Source organism: Mirounga leonina, unplaced genomic scaffold, assembly GCF_011800145.1.
Source record: "Mirounga leonina isolate KUSES-001 unplaced genomic scaffold, KU_Mleo_1.0 Mir_176, whole genome shotgun sequence".
NCBI classification, from domain to species: Eukaryota; Metazoa; Chordata; class Mammalia; order Carnivora; family Phocidae; genus Mirounga; species Mirounga leonina.
The window spans coordinates 3222338-3243375 of NW_023270454.1; the positions used below are offsets into that span (position 1 = coordinate 3222338).

The window sequence follows — 21038 nt, forward strand, 5'->3', positions numbered from 1 at the left end:
TGGGTCCTAAGTGTTCTTAGCTCAGGGCCTTGCTTTGCTCTGAGTTTCTGGACTCAGGATGATCAGGAGCTTACATTTCCGCCCCTTTCAGGACACAGGAGGATTTCAACTCTGGTCTTCTAGATTATAATAGCCAGGAGGAGCTGTCTGATGGCGAGAATTTCAAGCCCCAATTAAGGTGGGTGCTGGAGTTACTTGTGGATGTAGTAGGGTAGTATAATTTGATGGCCTGCAAGTCACCATGCTAGTGGCTACCTCGTCCAGTTACCCACAAGGCTAGTACACCTTGTCAGTGACCCCTTGGTGTCAAGCTGGACTTCTTTGAAGATTCCATCAATGAGGGCAAAAGAAGGGCAGTGATGGGCAAGAGGTGGTGAAATATTTGGTGCCCCCAAACTTCCTTCCTCCTTATTCCTCTGTTAGGTCCCTCGGGAGGGGGGCATTGAACCGGAAAATCTGGTACCCCACGACCTAGCACGTAGGAGCCACTCAAAAGTGTTTGCTGAACTTAATCCTAGGAGACAGCGTGCTCTCCTGAGCAAAAAAAAAACAACAAAAAACCCAGAACACGCCCCTGTGCCATTTCGGCGATGCCTCCCCCGGGCCGCGCGGCGGCGCTGTGGCTCCGCAGAGGCCGGGTGGTGCTGGGGCGCTCCGGGGCGCGCGGGCTTCCGGGGACCCTCAGAGCGGCGGCGGCGACGCGTGGGGCCGCGGCGGTGAGTGCGGCGTGCGGGCCTGGCGGCGGGTCGCCACCCCGGGCACGCCCCGCGCCCCCTGGGCCTCTCGCTCGGGGCCTGGGAAGGGCAGGCCGCGCCCGCCGAGCAGGCCCCCGAGGCGCCGCGCGGGTTCCCCGGGCGTGGGCGGCGGGCCCGCCCCGGGGAGGGCGAGGCAGCGTAGGGCTGGCCGTGCAGGGGTGCGCGCTCCCGCCGGGCCAGGAGGCGCCTCCCTGGCCCCGCTCCCGACTTGCCCGGGGACTCTGGGCACGTCCCTTCCCCTCGTCGGGGCCTGGCTCCTCATTTGTCAGAGGAGAGACCTTGGTCGCGATGCCTCTAAGACCTTTTCGGCACCGCCACTCGGGGTTGTGGGTGGGCCCGGGGTCTGTGCTCTGATCGCGCCGGGTCCGACTGCCCCGCAGGCTCTCTCACCTGTCACCCTGGCCCTTCTCTGCTTGGACGGCGTCTTCCTCTCCTCCGCCGAGAATGACTTTGTGCACCGCATCCAGGAGGAGCTGGACCGCTTTCTGCTGCAGAAACAGCTGTCAAAGTAAGCTGGAGTGCCGGGGGGTGGGGGCAGCTGCCTGTGCGGGAAGGGCGGGCTCACGCGGAGCCCCCTGTGCCCCCTTCCCAAGTAGCTGGTTCCTCCCTGCCTCTGATCTTGGCCTTTGGGTTTAATAACCTCCTAGCCACAGCCTCTCTCAGCCACATCTTCCCGGTGTAATTCTGAGCATCACCCAGAGATCGAAGGGTGTCAGCACAGGAGTGGAATGGTACCAGTAACTCCCTGTGATAACCTCTGTGCTCACGTCCTTTGCAGTCGGCGAGGGAGCCTAGTGTCAAGCCTCCTGTAAACTGGGCATGGACCTGGTGGGCGTCAGGCCCTAGGTCCCTGCTCAGCACTCATTCCCATCCCTTCCCAGGGTACTTCTTTTCCCCCCGCTCTCCAGTCGCCTCCGATACCTGATCCACAGGACAGCAGAGAATTTCGATCTTCTGAGCAGCTTCTCTGTTGGGGAGGGCTGGAAGAGAAGGACAGTCATCTGTCACTTGGATATCAGGTGTGTATCTTAGTGCCATGGGGGTCCTCAGTAGCTCCTTGTGGGTTGGTGGGTAAGCTGGTCAGGAACCAGGACAGGCTGCTTCCTCTGTCCCCACCTCAGCTGCTTAAAGTCAATGACGCCTTCTGTTTTAGCAGTGGAGTAGCTGTGCGTTGTTTGGGGGATTCATTCAGCAAATTTAACTATACACTTGGGCCGAAAGAGAGAAAAATAGAGCAGTTTAAGCAGTGAGAGTGCTTGCTCTGAGAGGCCATGGACTGTGAGAAGCACACTTGAGGCTCACGCATCTCTGTTACCATGTGCATCTCACAGGATCTTACCATAGCGGCTATGATCCTAGCGCTTCAAGTTATGTATTTTTCTTTTTTCTTTTTCTTTTTTTATTAGAGAGAGAGAGGGGGGCAGTGAGAGGGAGAGAGAGAATCCTAAGCAGGCTCTATGCTCAGCACAGAGCCCGATGTGGGGCTTGATCCCACAACCCTGAGATCGTGACCCCGAGTTCATGACCTGAGCAGAAATCGAGAGTGGGACGCTTAACCAACTGAGCCACCTAGACACCCCCAAAGTTGTATATTTTTCTAATAACCAGGTTCCTAAATGCAAGCACTTACTTTTATCTAGTGTGTACCCGAAGATTCAGCTATCTCTATGTAGTTGATAACACCAGAGGGAGAGCTGGTGTTTCTTCTTCAAAGTTGGCATTCAGCTTCCTCTGCAGTGCCTTCCTGTGGTCTTTCCACGGGTCATTTTGGCTTTGGTTTTGGCCTAATGCTGACTCGAGAGCCTCATGCCTGAATGGCAGGTAGCTCCAGTAAACCATTGTCCTTAACACTGCTCTGATCACACCTCCTGTTCCTGCTCCAGGTTACCCAGTTCAGATGGACTCTCTGGCCCCTGCCACCCTCCTGCCTCCCAGCTTAGCAAGTACCGAGGTCCCCGGCCCACCTCAAACCAAGGAGCACCTGCTGGTCCTCGAGGAGCATGGGCCGGCCGGTGGCATCGCGGACGCAAACCGGATCAGGCTTTGTATGTGCCCCGAGTACTGCGCAGGCAAGAAGAAGGGGTACCATCCTCTACCCCAGTGCCCCAGGGAGACCCTCCAGCTGGTGGGCTCCTGGAAGAGCCTGGAAATGTTGGTGCTGGGGACCTCAGCTCTGATCAGGACCTCCCTGTGTTGATGACTCAGGCACCTGAGGACCCAGAGGGCCCAGACCAACACTGTGACAATGAGCAGCTACTGGACCCACCTGGTGTTGAGTCCCCACAGCCTGAGAGCCACTCAGGGATGGGAGATGGGTTGGAGATGGCCACAAGGCTGGGGTGCAGCCTGCGGCTGGACTTGGAAGAGGGGAATGGGCATGAGGTGGAGAAGAGCCCGGAGGCAGAGGCGGAAGAGGCAGAGGTGGAAGAGGCAGAGGCGGAAGAGGAGGGGCCTGGCTCCGGCTCTGGGGACGATTACAGTGAGCTGCTTCAGGAGGTGATGAGGCTCTTAAGCCCAGAAAAGGGAGGGTGGAAGTGAGGTGGGTGTGGTCGCGGGCCGGTGGAGACCAAGGGTCCTGGCCAGGAGGGGCAGGGTGTGCACTGGCTGAGCAGGGCTGGGTGTTGGCTGATAGGGGTCCTTTAGGAGACGTAGGGGTGGAGCACTGGGACTTTCCTCAAGAAGTCGGGACTGACATAGTGGAGGGGACGAGGCTCTGGATATGGGGTCAGGGTGTGGATTTGGGTCCCTGTGCAATCATGTAGGAGCTTGTTGACAAGCTTCTCTATGGGCACGTCCTTTTGTTTTTCTAAATCTCCCATTTCCTCATCTGAGAAGCAGATAGTAATACTTTGCTTCACAAGGTAACAGGTAGGATATACGAGGAAATGCTTCGTAAGGGACTATAAGCCTGGGTCATGAGAATGGTTCTTCTGCCTGAGGCCTTGTGTTACAAATCTCCTTTCCTTGGAACGGTGTGTCTGTCCCCGAGACTGGCTGTGGTGTTCGGGTGGGAGGGTGGGCGTCTTTTATTACTATGTTATATGTGAAGGCTAAAGACCAGGTAGACTTGCTTAATGTCACATTGATGATAAGGGGAGGAAAGATCCTGGACTTGCCCAGTTCTGTCTCTTACTTGCTGACCATGTATCTTTGGGCAGAATTACTTAGCCCTTTGATATATAGTACTCCTATCTGCAAAGGGGGTGTATAGAGTATAGTTTTCAGGATTCTGTGGAACATAATGCATGTAAATGCCAGTTCCCCAATGGGGACTCCATAAAAGTAAGTTACCGTCCCTAAAAGTCCCACCTCTCCACCTTCTAGCCCATTCTGCCCTCCTCCTGCCATTCCCGGACTCCCGCCAGGTGTGGCTCCTGTGGGAAGCGGGAAGCCACTTGGGGTGCTCTGCTCCCTGCCGGGGAGTCCTGCTTCTCTCTTCAGGACTCTGTGTGTGGTTTTGAGAGCAGGTGTCCGAGCTCCCCTTGCTAAAGGGTGTGGTCTCTCCCAGATAACAGACAACCTGACTGAGAAGGAGATTCAGGTAGAGAAGATCCATGTGGACACGTCCTCCTTCGTGGAGGGGCTGCCTGGAGAGAAGGATTTCGCCCATGTGGTGGAGATCTATGACTTTGAGCCGACACTCAAGACTGAGGATCTGCTGGCCGCATTTTCCGAGTTCCAGTGAGTGCTCTCGAGGCTTCAGGGAGGCAGGGGAGGTGGGCGCTAGGACATCACTTTGTTGTTGGGCACACTTGCCTGCCGCTCCCCCAGTGTCTACTGTCTGGAAGGAAGGGCAGAAAGTGGATGTGGTTGCTCTGCGCTCCATACTCCTGCTGGCCATGACTCCATGGTGGGCCCTAGATCTGGTCCTGCGGGCACGCGGCGGCAGACCTCCATCCTGCCCCCTGCACACCCACACGCCTGCCAGGAGCCGGGCCCCCGATCGGGATGCCTCCCCTTGCTCCACGTCCCGGTCACCCAGTCCGTCAGTCAGTCTACAGACTGAGGGCCATTCCCGTGCAAGAACTGTTTCTGGGGTGAGCTGGGCCTAAATGCCCTGGGGCAGAGTCAGGTGGAGATGGGCACCAAGGGGGTATGTTGCAAGCAGAGAGTTCTGTTTCCCCAAATTTCTTGATCTAACTCCAATCTTTTCTCCTTTTTTTCCTTCCTCCCTCTCCCTTCCTTCCTTCTTCCCTCCCTCCCTTTCTTTTTTTAATGCTCATTTTCCTTTCTCCAGTCTCCTTTCTCTTTTCTGTGTAGTCTTTTATTTATTTATTTTTTAAAGATTCTGTTTTTAAGTAATCTCTACACCCAACATGGGGCTCGAACCCACAACCCTGAGATCCAGAGTCACATGCCTCACTGACAGCCAGCCAGGCGTTCCTCCAGCTTAGTTTTTTAAAAATCCCTTTCTTGGGGCGCCTGGGTGGTACAGTTGGTTAGATGTCCAACTCTTGGTTTCGGCTCAGGTCATGATCTCAGGGTGTTGAGATCGAGCCATGCGTCAGGCTCCACGCTTAGCATAGGGTCTGCTTGGGACTCTCTCTCCCTCTCCCTCTGCCCCTCCCCCTTGCTCTCTCAAATAAATAAAATGAAAATCTTTGAAAAAAATGAAAATAAAAAAATAAAGATCCCTTTCTTCATGGTCCCCTTTTCTGACTGCTTTCCAAACTGCCCTCCCTTGCCTCCCTGAGCCTGAGCCTGAGGAAGGCTGAAGGGGCAGCTTGGTGGGGCATGAGGGGCTCATCTGCTCTCGCTCCCTGAAGGTGCAGCCAAACTGGGGCCACCTGTGACTCGTTCAGCCAGCGCGGGCGATGCCCACAGAGAAACAGGGGCCTCAGACTGCTTTCGGCCTCTCATCAGCCCCAGACTCAGTGTGGCTTTCTTGAGCAGTAGGAAGAAAGCTGATCAGGAGCAGTAACACTGACAGGCTTATTTTAGGTTCTGCCCCGTCCCCAGCAGGTAAACCCTTTTGTCTTCACCTTTGGCACTGTGGTCTTTGAGCTCTTTGAGTCCGGTTTTCCTCAGTTCTAGGAATTTGGGACCCACCAGTCAACAGGGGTGACACTTGTCTTTCTGAAGCTAACCGTGTGGTCTTTGAGAAAGTTTGCTGCAAAGGGTTGTCTCCGCAGGGGAGATAGGAACTTGTTTTGGGCTCATAGTGTTGGAGGATTGGAGGTGGGAGGGGATTCCTTTTGCAGAAGGGGTTTTTGCCCCTTGCTTTTGTACTCACTCTGTCTCCTCTTCCTTGGCACAGAGAGAAGGGGCTCAGGATTCAGTGGGTAGATGATACGCACGCGCTCGGTGTCTTTCCCTGCCTGGCCTCAGGTAATGCAGCTTCACGGTGGGCTTGGCCCTTTCTCTGACTGCCGCTGACAAGGGAAGGTCACCCATGTGCGGGGTGCGGGCTCACCTGAGCAGGTGGACTGGCAGCCCGCGGCCCAGCCCGCCCGGTCCGGAAGTTCAGAGGCGGCAGAGTGGGGCGCTCGGGCCAGGCAGCTCACACCCTCTCCTGTTCATGGTAGTGCCTTCAGGTCAGAGTTTTCTGAGTCCGGTGATGTTTACTGAGCACATGTCATGGGCTGAGCTCTGGGTGCTTCTGCATGTGAAACAAAATCATATGAATGTGCTCTTTTTATGGGTAAAAAACCTTTAAAATACTGGCAATTTCATATGGTTCAAACAGATGCATTTTATTCGGCTTTCACTGCAGCCTCAAGAAGTAGGTCAGACCTACTCTGAGACCGAGGTTTCCAGAATGTCAGCGGTCTGTCCCAGGTTACAGAGCGTCTTAGTGTCGAATCTGGGGATGTCGGCCAGCCCCCTGGCTGTGACCGCAGTGCTCCTTCCCCCTCTCGGCCACTCCCCAAGCCGCCCCTGCCCCACCGTGGCTCACTTTGGGTGTATTTATCAAGACCCCCGACCCCCTTGGCTGGACTTTCCATAACCACGAGCTTCTGAACACCAGAGCTGGAAGAGGCCATAGCTGGTGCGGGCCGAGTTCTCAGGGAGCCTGTGGCATTGAGGGAGCAGGAAGCTGGGGCGTGGGGGCTGCTGCAGGCCCCCTGAAGGAGCTGACTGAGGGCAGGCAGGGAGGATGACCACGGGGTGCCGTGGAGAGAATGAGCACTGGGTGTGGCATGGCCGTGGCTACCTCCTGAGCTCTGCCACGCTGTGTGTGAGGAGCAGGTCCTGTCGGGCCTCAGCATCCTCGTGGACGAAGGGGCGGCTTGCACCTGCAGCTCCAACCTGCTGTGTCCGGCAGTACGTACCTAGCCCAAGTACCCCATGGCCCCAGCACAGCTCCAGGCAGTGAGGGCATGGGCAGTGAGGGCATGCCCCGGGAGGGTCTTGAGTGGGGAAGGGGGAGAGTTTAGTCGAAGCTCCTGGGCTTTGGAAGGTGGGAGCCTGCCTTCCCTGATGTCCACGGTTGCAGCCTCGCTGGTGTGGCTCCTGACCGGCCCAGGGTAGAGCATGGAAGCTTCCCATCTGAGAGCACGGGTGCGGCGTGCAGGCCTGCGGGGCTCTGGGGGCATGAGGCGAACAGGTGGCGGTCGTCTCTTGCCCATTCGGAGTGGTGTCAGGGCAGCCATGTCCCCGAGCTTCAGATGGGTGCACAGAGCAGCTCCGTCAGTTTGGGGTGATACATGCGTTCCTTGGCCCTGACGGGGCCTCACCAGGAGGAACAGGGATGGCTCCAGGTCTGTTTTCTTTCCATAGCTGCTGAAGCCCTGACCAAGGATTTTTCTGTGCTCAAGATCCGGCCCCTCACGCAGGGAACCAAGCAGTCAAAGCTGAAAGCCTTGCAGAGGCCAAGTAAGGAGGCCGGCTATGTCCTGATGGGAAGGCTGTGTCAGCATATGAGTGGTTGGGTAGGGTGGGGCCTTCCCTCGAATTCATTGCTTGTTCTTCAGCTCTGCGCCTTAGGACCGCCGGGCTCCCGTGGCCAAAGGGGTGCTCCTCCCGCACCCCAGGGGCCCAGGGATGCCTAGGGAAGAAGGGCTCCATTAGGGAGAGCTGTTCGCCAGCCGCTGTGCTCTGGGCTTGCCCTCCTGTGCTTACCTCTTCTGGGTGTTGCTCAGGGAAAAGCTCAGTCTTTCCTGTAGGGCCATAGAAACCATATTTTACAGTGGGGTAAAAAGAGCTTGGATTTTGGGGTCAGCCCTGGGTGTGATCCCGCTTCTGGCACCTATTTAAGTTGACCTTGAGCAAGTCACCTAACGTCTGTGAGCTGGTTCTTCTCTCTGTAGAATAAGCAGATTGTACCAGGTAGACTGGAGGGGTGAATAAAACAGCCTGGCACACAGAAGGTGCCAAATAAATGATAGCTCCTTTTTCCTCTTGTTCTTCCCGAAAGCGTGGTTGGGGGTGTTAGAGGCCAGTTTTCCGTGGCTGCACAGTGGCTGGCGAGACTGGCTCAGAAGAGGCCTGCTGAGGCCATCCGATGCCCTTGTGGCCCTTGTGGCCCTTGTGGCCTTTGCCTCAGACTTGAGGACAGTAAATTTCCTGTCAGTCCAAGAGCTCTGGGTGTCCCATCTTGACTTGATTTCCCTCCCAGGTGGCCCAGACAGGGAAGAGGGAGAGGTGGCAGGATTAGGCGAGGACTCCACGGGCATCTGGCCATGCTGTGGGCACAGCTGGGTCTTAGAGGTTGGCTCTCCGCTGGGAAGAGTGGTGGCCATAGCTTTGAATTCAAGTCCTCATCCCATGGGGCTTTCCTTTTAGAGCTCCTGCGTCTGGCGAAGGCGAGACCACAGACAAATACAGCAGTGGCCAGGAGGCTGGTGGCCCGGGCCCTGGGGCTCCAACATAAGAAGAAAGAGCGGCCTGCAGTTGAGTGTCTACCTCCCTGAGGCCCTGAGAGGCCCAGCAAGCCTGGATTGGCGCCCGCAGGACTAGGCTGGTGCCTCAACACCACAAGCCTTTACGGACACCAGAATAGCCCTGTGCGGTTTGCTAGGGTGTCCCTATGGGGCGTGGTGGGCTTTCGTTTGGTTTAGTTGCAGGAGTTGAACTCGAAAAAATAAAAACTTGAAAGTTGCTTCAGAATGAAATGGTCTGCCAGGGAACACTAGGGGGTGCTGTTTGTCTCCCACTTTAGACCTGGGGCTGCTGAAGAAATGGGTCCTCCAGGTTGGCCTGGAGGATCCCAGCAGGGCCTCAAAGGCATTTTTGCCCAGGGTTTACCCAGTTTTGGGGTGGGGGGAGCAGGTTGCCCCTGTGGTGTGTGACACCTGCCTGGTCTCCTGACACGTCAGGCATCCTAACCTGCTGTCACGTGCTGCAGGGCACCAACCGTTGGACCTGGTCCCAGTGTTACCTGCTGCTGTGGGTCACAGAAGGCCTTTTGTGCACTTCGGTAACCATGAACAAAGCCAAGAGGCAACCCCTGAGACGGCCGCTGAATTTGACTCCCTCACAGGGACAAGGGCATCTTCGGGGACAAGGTCTCGGGTCACTCGTGTTTCTGGTTTGGGTGAAATCGGTGCCCAGGCGGCCCTCCTTGGTGCTCTGGGGTCATGGTGGACCCTTCCGGTTTGCTGGGCCGCAGCATGCTCTTGAGACAAGGGGAGCCCCCATGCCCGGGTGAGAGCGGCCCGCCCTGGCCGCCCACCCTGCCCGCGCTGGGAAGAGCTCGCCCTGCTGGTGCTGGTGTGCACGCCTCGCGTCACCGCCCCCCTCAGAGTCCGGCCGGCCGCCGGCCTTGTGGGCGCCTCCCAGGACGGTTTACATCTGGGTGTCCCATCTTGTCCTCATGCCGCTGCCGTGCTCCACAGACTCACGAAGAACACGAGTTAAGGAAGGGTCAGGACTTGCGTTTTTGTGACCTTAGACTGCTGCTGTCGGAAGGCAGGAGTCCAGTCCGTCTTTGTGGTGGCTACTGCAGGCGCCCCGGGAACCCGTCTCTGCAGCGCGAACCTGAGAGGGTGTGCAAGGCCCCCTCCCCGCCCACCATCCGCGGGAGCTCTGCTGCTCAGGGCTGGGTGCAGGGGCCCAAATGAAACACAGATGCGTATCATAAACCTTTTATTCCAAGTTTCAAGTATGTGTAAGTGTCTGTGATGACACATGGCGCTCGGTGGGTGTCCTCATCACCCAGGACCCTGGTTATAGCACCGTTAAATCAGTTACCCACAGAACTGGAACAACAGAAAGATGAGTCACTTACACGGCTGGGTTGGTTTTTCTTTTGAGCTATACTTTCAGAGGCCCAGAGGCCCAATATTAAATGCCACTAAATTACTTCGTGTTTCAAAGTCTGTGAAAATATAGTAATGGTATCTTGTAAGAGGATTTAGGAGGGGGGAGGGAAAGCACCAACTCTGAGCTCACCTAAGTAGAAAACACGTGGCAGCATTATTTGTGTATGTGAATATAACAGAGTAGAGGCAGTCTGTTTCATTGGAAGAGAGGTCTAGATATTCAGGTTGTCTGGAAATGACCTAGCGGGAGGAAAAATGGAATTCAGCCTGACCGCCTTGGGTGGATAGCTCCCACCACCAACATGGCCTTTTATCTGTCGTGAGTTGAGTGGGGTGGTGTCCTACTCAGGGTGGCCCGTGGTTTCGGCAGGACAGACTGCTGCTCACTGTGCTCCTGGGGTCCCAGACAAGATGGCTCTTGGTGCCCGGGACCCTGTTGTCAGGCCCCACCCTGGAGGTCTTCCCAGGTCGTCCCAGGCTCCAGAGGTCAGGCAGCAGCCCCCAGCAGATGACGGGCATGCCGTGTCCCCCCGAGCCTTGGACATGGCCGCCGGGGGTCGGGACAGGGCAGGGGCTGGGCTGGACGAGGGGGGAGGGTGGCCATCCGTCAGACTGCAGTTGTCGGGGAAGATGCGCCGTGGCCTGAAGACAGGAGGTGACCTGGTGCTTTACCGTGCGGAGAGCTGGTTATTTATGAGTCCACTGAAGTGTTCAAACTTTTTTTCCGTCTCTTCACTGAAGGAACCACCTGAGGGGTGGGCATGGGGGAGACAGAGTTTGGCAAACCAGATGCTCAGCCTTCTCCCACACTGGAGCTGTCAGCCTCGGGGGCCCTGGAGCCACCGCCGTCCACCAGGCGGCCTGCTGGGGCCACCTCTGTGTGACGCCCCGAGGGCGGCCACTAGGTGCTGGCCACCCCGAGGGCCACGCATGGGTCAGGTGCTCTGTCGGAGCTGAGCGAAGGCATGGCTAACCCTGGCGAGTTTAGTTTTTGCCAGCAAGGGAGGGGGGCCATCGCTTTTCCTGCAGGAGAGGAAGCCCTACTTGCCCTTTTGTTCCCCAGTGTGCATGATGCAAGGAAAAGTTTCTTTATTGGCAACCAGGAGCCACAGTTGTTGACTAACTTCTAGTTCTCAACAGAGGGAAACGATACACAGAACCCACAAATTGCTGACGCCCACGTTTGAGGTCACAGGCGTAGCGAGGAGATGGCCTCAGCTCCAGCCCGGCGGGGTGCCGCCCTCCTCCTTGGCCAGAGCTGGCTGCGAAAACCCAGCCTCCATCCAGGCCTTATGTGTCTACAGCTTCCTTCCTGTGTGTGCAAATGGGCGGCTGGCTCCAGTCCCCGCGCTCTACCCAGATTAGGAGGCTGTTCGGATTTCTCGACAAAGCAGGGCAATTCTTGCCTGTCTCCCGGACGGGTGGGCTGCAGGGGGTACCTGGCAGGCCTGGGGGGCTCCCAGGGCCTTACCTATGTGGCAGTTGTACATCCAGATGCGGTGGCCGTCGTAGCGGGTCCTGCACTTCATGATGTTGTTGCTGTAGTCAGACTCCGCGACCTCGTAGTTGGGGTTAATGACGACCTGGGAGCGAGAAAGATCGGAGTGGGCTGCTGAGTCCTGCCGGGGCCCGGACCCCGCCGAGACCAGCCCTGCCTCCAGAGCGGGGGCGACCTCATGAGAGGGAGCATGGCTGGTGCTGGGGCAGGACTGGCCCGAGATGAGGGGGCGAGGCCCAGCGGCATGAGAGTGTGCGCCCCTGGCCGTCGGCCTCTGTGTGGTTCACACACATACCCCTTCCCACAAGGAGGCCTTCGTAAAGGGGTTACCCTCTCCTGGGGGCCCTCGGAGGCTTGAGGTTAGTAGAGGCAGGAGTTGGGGCCCAGGGAGGCCACAAAAGAGGCTGTTGATAGGAACTAGAAGGGAGCTGGGGAGCAGGACGTGCTGAGATGAGGTGGGGACAAGGACCAGGCTCTCTGCTCCTGGAGGTGTGACGTCACACATGCCCTGCCTCTGAGCCTTTGCCCGCAGGCCCCTCTGCCTGGAAGGCCACTTCTTCCTCACCCGGCTCTCTCCCGCCCCTGGCAGCGTTACTGATGTCTGCACACGGAGCCACATGGGAACGGAGAGGCTCAGTGAATCCCAGGCCAGGGCTCTCAAACAGCTAAAGCTCCGAGTCTGGCCCAAGGGAAATACTCTTTTCCTTAATCTGAGGCACTGACACACTCCTATTGAGTTAATTAGCGAATTGTATAGTTCAGGCGTCAGGGACACAAATGTGATCAGGGTTTGCCCGGCTGTGAAATGGGAGTACTGGTAGAGCCCATCCCTGGGGGGCTACCTGCGTTCACAGGGTTTAGGCACGGCCAGGCCTGGCATCAAGCTTTCAATGAGCCACCGTTAAATAGATGGCATTTGTCAGGACCCAAGATGATACCCATTCACCCGGCAGAGTGATAGCAGACCTCACACACAAACCCCCATGCACCGTGTACGTGCACAGAGACATGGATATTCAGGTTTTAAAATAAAGAGCACTTTGGTTGGGCCTCTCCAAGTCTGCGGTTTGGGGTTTGTGGGTGGAAAAGTGCTTGGCTGTCTGATTTCCAGCCTAGGAAGACTTTCAAAGCCTCTCTGTGGTCACTTCTCTGCAGGTGTTGGTTCTTCCCAGGGCCGTCTGCAGGGTGGCAACCATGGGCCAGGCTCTGGGCTGGCTGAATGCCCCCTTGGGCAAGTTTTCAAGGCAGAATGACACATTTCTGGTCACCTACTTTGCCACCCAGCGGGGCCAGCTCGAAAGCAAGCCGGGTGGCTGTGTAGGAACGTGACAGGGCGCCAGGGAGCCTCCGCAGGCCCGAGTGCACCTGTGGTCCCGACGGGGAGGCTGGGGATGCGGCGGCCCTGCTCCCATGGCTGGAACGGGCCACTGTGTCTGCAGGGAGGCAGGAGAACTGTCCCCTCTGCAGACCCTTGCACGAGGCCAACTCTTCTGGGAGACCCAAGTCACAAACACTTGCGAGTGAATGGCTCTTCATGAGATTGCTTTCAGCCTTGACAGCACAGACGGGAGAGGGCACCGGGAGAGGTGTGGGGGAGGGCAGAGCCTGTGTCAAAGGACACGCAGGCGTGGGGTGCCCTAGGGTCTGAGGACCAGATCTGGCTGCACATGTATTTTGATTTGCAAGTGCCAGGTGTTAACTGAGTGCGGATGTCTCGGGAGGTTGGCAGTGCTCCGCATGCGTGCATGCCTCCCACACCTAGGTCACCTGGTTGACCCTGATGTGCCGGCCCCTGGGTGCAGGACTCCTGCACTTCAGACAGCCTGGCCTCCCTGCACGCGTTTTGTGTTTGGACACCAGCAGGAAGGGGGCTGCCTCCCACATCACCAGGGAATAGGGCCCTCCTGCCATCAGCCGGGGCTGGAACCCCCTCCTACCTGGAACAGGTAGTCTCCAGGGGGTACATCGGTGATGTCGACCCACTGGCAGTCGATGTCGTGGCGATACATGTCCCAGCAGCCCATGGTGATGCCCTGCTCACCGAAGTTGGCACACTCGTAACTCTTCTGGATGTCTGCAGGCAGGGGCACAGAGAAGACCGGTCACCTTGCACCCTGGCCCCACTGCCTCAAGTGCCTGCCCTCTGCGCTCCCCTTCTGCCACCGCACCCCGAGAAGCCCCACCGGGGGGTGCTGTCCCCAGAACCCACGCTCAGCAAATCTCTTCCTTCCCCCAAGCCCTCAACTCTCTGCTTCATCTGGGCTTGGCGTCCCATCCCCACCGCATGGGTTTCCGATCCGTTCTCATGTCCCCGGAACCCCTTGCCGGATTCTCTACCCACATCCCACCCGTCCTTTTAGGGCCAGCCGAGTGCCCCTCTTCCACAAAGCCCTCCTGGCCACTCTGGCATTCCCGCTAGCTTGGGAATGAAGGGAGTGTGATTTGGGAAAGCTCTGGTGGTTAATACTTAGCTTACTGTGGGGGGTCATCTTGCCACCCTCTGGCGAGTCAGCACTTGGATGTGGGCTCAGATCTGGTTTGTGTATCTGACCCTTACTGGGTCAGCTGGTCGTCTGGCACAGAGTAGGTGCTCAAAACCCATGGGTCTGTGTGATCTCATGGCATGGCATGTCCACGACTGACTAGTGAACACACATTTACTGAGGCTGCCACGTGTGGGCACTGCTCGAAGCACGGGGCATATGGGGAAGCAGCACTGTGTCGCCCTGAGCCCCAGGCAGGTCGGGCGGCAGGCGGGCCCACTGGTGATCACCGTGCAGCTGTGGCGGCCTCCGAGACGTGTGAGCAGAGTGCTGCCTCTGTCTGGGGGCGTCGAGAGACCCGGGAACCTCAGAGCGGGTCATTTGGGCTTGACTCGGGGGGCATGAGCCTGTGGGGTGGGGGCTTGATGCTGGGACACAGGGAGAGAGGCGGAGGGGACGGCGGGCCAGGTTTGGCCCCACCTGGGGGCCATGTGGACCCGCCAGTGCCCCCCGGCATGACTCGGGGGGATCCAGCACCTCCACAGCAGGCCCAGCCCGCAAGCCCAGCCCCGAGTATAGCCACGGAGGGCCCTGAGGAGAGTCAGCCGTGGCCAGCGTGAGAGTCCGGCATCAGGCCTGGGCTCCAGGACAGGTGGGAGCATGGGAGTCCCTCTGAAGCCACCCACCCAAAGATACCTCCTTCACATTCTGTGTCCTCCAAGCAGAAGCTGGCTTTGTGGCCCTCGGCCACCTTGGTACCATTGAGGTTCAAGAGGTCATAGTGGGTGAACACTTCCATGCTGTGGTAGTGCCTGGAGCGAGCGAGAGAGACAGAGACAGAGGGCCCAGAGGTCAGCGACCGGAGCCGTGCCGCCGACCAGCAGCTGCCTCGAGCGGGGCGTCCAAAGGGGTGGCCCGTTCAAGACGAGTGGGTGACGGCCTGAGGAACGGGAGGGCAGAAGCAGAAGCCGTAACCGTGCTGCCCCCCGCCAGAGGCCCTCGCCCGCGCAGGCCTCGGCCCTCCCAGCGGCTGAGCGGGAACGAGCCTGCACGAGTGCCCTGGGCCTTGTGGGGGTTAGCGAGGCGCGCTGGGGGGCAGAGGGCCCGCCAGGCCGTGCGCGCCATCCATGAAGAGCTCCTTAGTGCTTTTTCTAAACCCCTGGGCGCTGGGGTGGTCCTCCCAGCCCATCCCTATTTGGTACACTTCCTGCAGACTGATGAAAGTGACTTTCTGAGATCTCCGGAAACTTTCTGAAGTGGGGATGTGGCGGGGACGGCACGTCGAGGAGGGGGAAGGCGGGAAGAGCGGGCACGGGAGAGGCAGGGGGTATCCGGGCAAGACCCTCCCACAGCCCGGACTCGAGGCAGGGAGGCCCCGGGCCACGGCACCAGCTGGGAAGCGGGCGGCAGGAGTCTGTGCCCCTCGCCTGGGATGTGACAGAAGGGGCAAAGGGGGCTCTCAGTCCCTTGGGAAGGAGCAGAGCGTGGCAGGCGCATCCCTGTGGGCTCGGGGTGACAGCAGAGGAGGGTGCACTCTTGTGTAACAGTGTTCCATCTCTTGCTCCCGAGGAATTGAGAACAGATGCAGGTTCTTGGAAAGCGGTGCTGTGTTTGGTTCAGAATAAACCAGGGGAAGATGGCTGCCATGTGGGCCGGGGCCTCCCTGAGGCACCGGGCGGGCCAGGCCCAGCCAGAGCTGCAACGTGGGTATCACCTGCGCATGCGACTGCTTGAACACGCTTGTCTCCGGCATCACAGGGACATGCGGCAAGTGGAGAGTAGAAATACAGGGCACCCAAGGCTCGGGGAGCAAAACTAGCGGAGCTTCTTCCTCAGGAAAGAGGGGATGATCACAGGACCCACTCTTAGGGGTCCCAGAAGGACGGAATCAGAAACCACAGAAAGAGCTCCCAGGGGGCTTGGAACAGAGGGGTACTCAGCACCTGCCAACTCTCTCGTTGTTACTCCTGCTAACGGTAGTACCACGGGTAGTATTTTCATAAGCACCGCCATCGCTACTCTGCTGCTACCATTCCCAGCCTTCCTCCATCCCCAGGCCTCCCGGGGCCGGCCTCAGGCTCCCTCCAACGGAGTAGGGGCAGTCAGGACAGCGGCAAGGGGGGGGATTAAAACGATAGGTTCTCGGAGAGGAAATCAGAGGCTCTTTCCCCCTTCTTCCTATGTTGGCTTGTGCTAAAAATAATGTCAGGAGCTCCTAACGGGCTTTTCCCAGGTTGCTCATGTCTCTGGGTAAAGCGATGCTGAGCCAGGGGCCCCCTGAGAACACTCACAAGGATACATTTTGTGGCAAGTCAAAGTGATGACTTTGAACGCGTCTATTTTGGCTTCTCGAAGGAGCAGGATGAGACATGAGGTCTGACTCACTGCGTAAAACATGTCTGCATCTTTCAGAGAGGGGTTTATGTTACCATGTTTACCGGCTGGAAAGACTGAAGAGAAATGGGTTTATACTTCGTTGTCTAAACAAAATTCAGACAGAGTCCACAGAGGGACTGTTGTAAGGCTGACCTTCTCCTGCTCCTCCTGCTTCCTGCAGACTTGATTTAAGAGTCTTCCCTAGCTCTTCAGTTTTTCCCCCGTGAACACGAGGAGGGAAAGAGCTGGTTTGGAGCCTCTTGATTCCAGCTGGCTGCAGTCCTGGAGCTCCCGTGTTTTACCTCTGGGACAGGTGTGGACATCACCCCCGGGGCCACGTCCCCCTCCCCGCTGGCTGGCTGTAGAGGCGAGGCACCCCTGCCCCCCATGCCCCCAGGAAATACAGATGGGGCCCCCAGGAATGCAGGAAGGCACATATTGGTGATGAGGGTATACTTCCTCTTTCCACACTGAGGTGTCCCGACCTTTGGAAGTCTAAGAGGGGGCTGGGTCCATGGGCTAGGACCTAGGGAGATTACAACTTGGAAAGAAATGCCAGAACCTAAGGAGAGAGAGAGTAACCTGACACTTGGTGTAAGTCATTGTAATCTGGAGAAAAGGAAGGACGGCCTTCTACCACAAGACTCTGGAGCTCAGTATTCTAAGACATGGTGTCAGTGGAAGGAGGAGATGAGGAATACGTGGAAAACAGACCAAGTGAGTCCAGAGGAGGACGGCAGGGTTGGGTATACCCTTTGTTATCCCAGGTCACTTGGGGCCCACATAAAACTGAATCAGAGAGTCAGTGTGCACTGTAGATGCTGTCACCTTTCATCCTCTGGTGCCTCCAGAATGGACGTCCTGGCTGATGCTCAGCTGCACTGGGGACAATGCTCCTGTTCCCATTGCCGAGAATACGGGGGCTGTGTTCCAGGCTCAGGAGGTGCTGTCATGAAGGGCGAGGGTCTTCTGCTTGCTCCACCCCACCTTCCCCACGTGCTGGGAGCCCTCCGGCCAGAACAAAGCCCTACGGATGTGACGAGGGCCTAAAATTGGCTCCCAGAGGCCACATCGCATCTGTGGGGCTTTGATCCAACATGGAGCCTGCTCTGCACGTGGTGGAAGCCGGGCAGAGTAAACGGAAGTCTCCCCTTTGTAGCAGGGCTGTCCCCAGCTCGCTAGGGGGGCACCTGTGCCGGGCACCTGCTTGCCAGCTCCCAGCGCCTCTTGTGGGGCTGCCTGTGCTGCGAGGGCTCGTCTCCAGACCACAGCAGGGACAGAGCTGCTCTGTGCCCCGCTCTGTCTGGACCCTGTCGGACCTGTGACATGACATGCCAGTTAAACAGGTGTGGCCCCGCTCCCTGGGCCACAGGTAGGGTCATCGACCAAGGGCGTGATGCATATGGGAGAGGACAACTCGGCATTTTCCTCTATGTCTGGTTGGCAAGGAAGGTGCTAAGGGGTTCAGTCTTTAGGTTTCATGTGAAGGCTTTCAAAGAACACAGTTCTGTTCCTCATCTTGGCATTAATTGCTTTGGGAATGATAATTATCCCCATACACACTCATTTGAGCCAGGGTTCTCAACTTTGGCTCCACAGTCAGTAAATCTGCTGAAAGAGGATGGTTAATCTTCTAGAAAGAATTTTTTTTTTTTTGGAGTGGGAGAAGGGCTTGCTTTCATCAGACTCCCAAAGGGGCCCAACCGAGGTTTGGGGCCAGAAGTCTGATTGAAAGGTCCTCCTACAGAGCTTGGAGATGTCCCCTGGAGCTCTGGAGGCTCCGGGCAGGGGGTAGGGGGACCCTCTTATGCTCCCTGAGATCTCATGGTCATAGGTTCTCAGTTATGGATAAGGAAGAGGTGGCTTGAAGGAACATATGCTTGGCCAGCATGTTTTTTCCATCCATTCCTCCCAAACCACCGACTAGAACATCTGTAAGCAAAGAAATGAAACAGGACGACAGGAAAAGCAGGGGGTGGGGTGGGGAAGAGATCAGAATGCCCAGGGCTCCAGATCAGAAGAAACACTTCCATGGTGTTGCCATGTGTACTCTTAGAGGACAGACCACTGCTTGGAGAGCTAGCAGATGTCCCACAGAGACTCCCACCATGTAATGTCTGGGTGGACAGCCACGTGTGGGACAGAGATGCAATTATGTCCAACTTACAGTGGGCAGCACCAGCCCCCACAGCCCCAGGGCTCCCACCCATCTGTTCTCTAAGGAAATCTGGCACCAGTCTGGTCATAACTTTAATTTTACTCTCCGACATCCACCCTGCAGAAGGCTGACATGCTTCTATATAGAGACCAAAAATTCTTTGGCTAATTAGGACATTCAAAACATATGGATAATAATTATGAAGGAAAATCAACACCGTAAGTTCTATCCTAGTCTTTTCTTTTGAAACAGATTTAACAGTTCTATCACTACACCGATTTGAATGTGACTGGACCATCCATTGTGACACGCAGAAGCAGGCAAGGACAGATTTCTGATGAAGACTCAGCAGAGGTAACAGAAAGAGCACTCGCTTTGGAGTCAGACACGAGCTGGGGATCCCTGCCTGGCAACTTCCTGTTGGACTTTCTGGAAAAGTCATATAAACACCGAGTCTCCCATTCCCTTACCCTTGAAAATGTACCTGACACTTAGAAGGGGGTCAATAAATGTCAGTTCTTGTGCCTCTCACAGTGGTCACTAGGTTTTCCAGCTGGAAGGATGCCTAGTCCTAGCTGGGCCGGGGCTTCTCCGACTTGAATGTCACACGCACACAATCACCTGGTGATCCTGTCAAAATGCAGATTCTGATGCAAAGGTCTGCAACAGGCTGACTCTGCCAGCCCACGGGCCTCCCTGTGAGAAGCAGGGAGCTCTGTTGCAGAGATGGAGGGCTTCCAGGGGGAGCGCTCACTGTGGACCCCTTGGGGGCTTGCTGCCCTGTTGCATGGCAGGGCCTCCCCCCTTCATTTTCAAAAGTGTGCTCTCTTCTGCTGTTCTCTCTACCTGCCCAAGTCAGGTCCCAGCAGGAAAATGTGAACAAGCTAGGGCAGTGGGCTCTGCACTAGAGTAAGAATCAAGGCAAAGAAAAAGAAAAGACAAGGCAAGGAGATGAATGGGGTGGCTTCTGTTGAGCTAGGGCTGGCTCTAGGATTTCTGTTCTTGTGTAGGATTTATAGCACTGGGGCCAAGTCCACAGGCTGAGGGCTGGCAGGGACTCTGGAGGTTCCAGGTGATGTGGCCCAGATGGCCTGACATCACGCAGCTGGTTAGAGGCACAGCTGGGTTGAGAGACCAGGTCTCATGACTACTGGGCCTAGAACTCTTGCCTCCACACCCAATACCTTCCTCGAGATATTTCACATATATATATATTTTAAGGATATTTTAAAAAAGATTTTATTTATTTATTCAGAGAGAGAGAGAGAGAAAGCACAAGCAGTGGGAGTGGGAGAGGGAGAAGCAGACTCCCCACTGAGCAGGGAGCCCGACGCGGGGCCCAATCCCAGGACCCTGGGATCATGACCTGAGCCAAAGGCAGACACTTAACCGAATGAGCCACCCAGGCGCCCCTCAAATATATCTATAAATGAACTCAGAGTCCAAAAACTGCAGAATCCCCAAGTACCCTGCAGAGCATGAACTTGCCGTAGATGCACTTGAAAACCATCGACCAAAGGGTCAGTAGAGAGACATCGGGTACTCCAAGTTTGTTTCCTAACATTAGGCACCGGAGGCAAGAAAGAGACCAGGCTCGGGGAAGGTGAGTGGGGCCGGGGTAGCCGGGACTGGAGAATGGCTCAGTAAATGTGGAAGGCCACTGTGGCGACCCGGACTCCCTGCCTCCTGGGTGTGTGGCCTCTCGGCTGTCTCAGAGGGAGCCTGCGATTCTGAATCCCATGCAGGCCCTGCAGCGTGTCGGGCCAGCGTGGCCGGCGGGTGATGCAGGAGGGCTCACCTGTGACAATCGTGCCAGATCCACGCATGGCGGCCATTCTTGGGTCGGAAGTCAGACTGCCCGTTGTTGTGGATCTGGGAGGAGAAGCGCAGAAGGCGTCGGTAGCCTGTGGTGGGGTTGGTCTGGGCGGCCGAGGCTGAGAGGCAGTTCTCCTCCATGGCACACTGGAGCATGAACATGGGACGGTCCTCCAGGTAGGTGCTCTGCTGGACGATCTCCGCATTGAGGACCAGGTCAGGGGCAGCTGGGGAGGGCAGACACGATGTTCAAACAAGACGAGAGGCCCTCTCACCCCTCCCAAGTCTTTTGCTTCTGACACCTGAGCTGGGACAAACCCCCAATCCTGCCTAGCACCACCAGCTGGGATTGTCTCCTGGTCTCTCAAGGTCCCCTTCCTTGAGGAATGCTACCCCAAATTCCTCTTCCCCTCCTCTAAGCGTCCTCTTGGACAGCTCTACAGCTGTCAGTGCAAAATGATGGGCAAAACACGAGGGTTCATTATATTGTGATCTCTACTCTTGGGTGGCTGGAGATTTTCTGTAATAAAAAACAAACAATAGCAATAATATTGTGCCTCCTGGAGAGAAAGCACCAGGAATGCCTTGGTCTGATCCTTCTGGGAAGGATACACATACAGTTTACGACACGTGTGATACTGTATGTAGATTTACAGTTTGCTAATACCGTTTCCCTTAAAATATATCTTGACATATTTCCTTGCTAATAAATATCCATTACCACATGTATTTCATGGCTACATAATATTG

General features: G+C 56.7%; 2 protein-coding genes across 9 annotated transcripts in view; one reads left to right on the top strand and one right to left on the bottom strand.

The window, feature by feature from the left end:
- The first annotated feature begins 590 nt into the window (after positions 1-590).
- Positions 591-8608, top strand: R3HCC1 (R3H domain and coiled-coil containing 1). Its single transcript, XM_035023227.1, has 8 exons — positions 591-716; positions 1136-1263; positions 1637-1774; positions 2639-3251; positions 4264-4436; positions 6013-6083; positions 7476-7571; positions 8481-8608. Exons 1-8 carry the CDS (start codon positions 591-593, stop codon positions 8606-8608), a joined length of 1473 nt encoding a protein of 490 aa, XP_034879118.1.
- A 1161-nt stretch (positions 8609-9769) lies between these two features.
- The window catches only part of LOXL2 (lysyl oxidase like 2), an 85459-nt gene continuing 74190 nt past the window's right edge, over positions 9770-21038 (bottom strand). For all 8 annotated transcript variants that reach the window (XM_035022570.1, XM_035022569.1, XM_035022566.1 and 5 more), the window contains 5 exons: positions 20272-20515; positions 14636-14751; positions 13394-13530; positions 11430-11541; positions 9770-10706 (listed from right to left, as the gene is read on the bottom strand). In XM_035022570.1, the coding sequence (XP_034878461.1) occupies positions 10627-10706; positions 11430-11541; positions 13394-13530; positions 14636-14751; positions 20272-20515 (689 nt within the window). In that variant the 3' untranslated portion in view covers positions 9770-10626. The remainder of the gene's footprint in view (positions 10707-11429; positions 11542-13393; positions 13531-14635; positions 14752-20271; positions 20516-21038) is intronic.

Bases quoted from the DNA above. Each gene is read 5' to 3' on its own strand.
- R3HCC1 (XM_035023227.1), top strand. From the start codon at position 591: ATGCCTCCCCCGGGCCGCGCGGCGGCGCTGTGGCTCCGCAGAGGCCGG. The intron at 1,264-1,636 runs GTAAGCTGGAGT...ATCCCTTCCCAG, and splicing joins CTGCAGAAACAGCTGTCAAA to GGTACTTCTTTTCCCCCCGC. The intron at 7,572-8,480 runs GTAAGGAGGCCG...CTTTCCTTTTAG, and splicing joins GAAAGCCTTGCAGAGGCCAA to AGCTCCTGCGTCTGGCGAAG.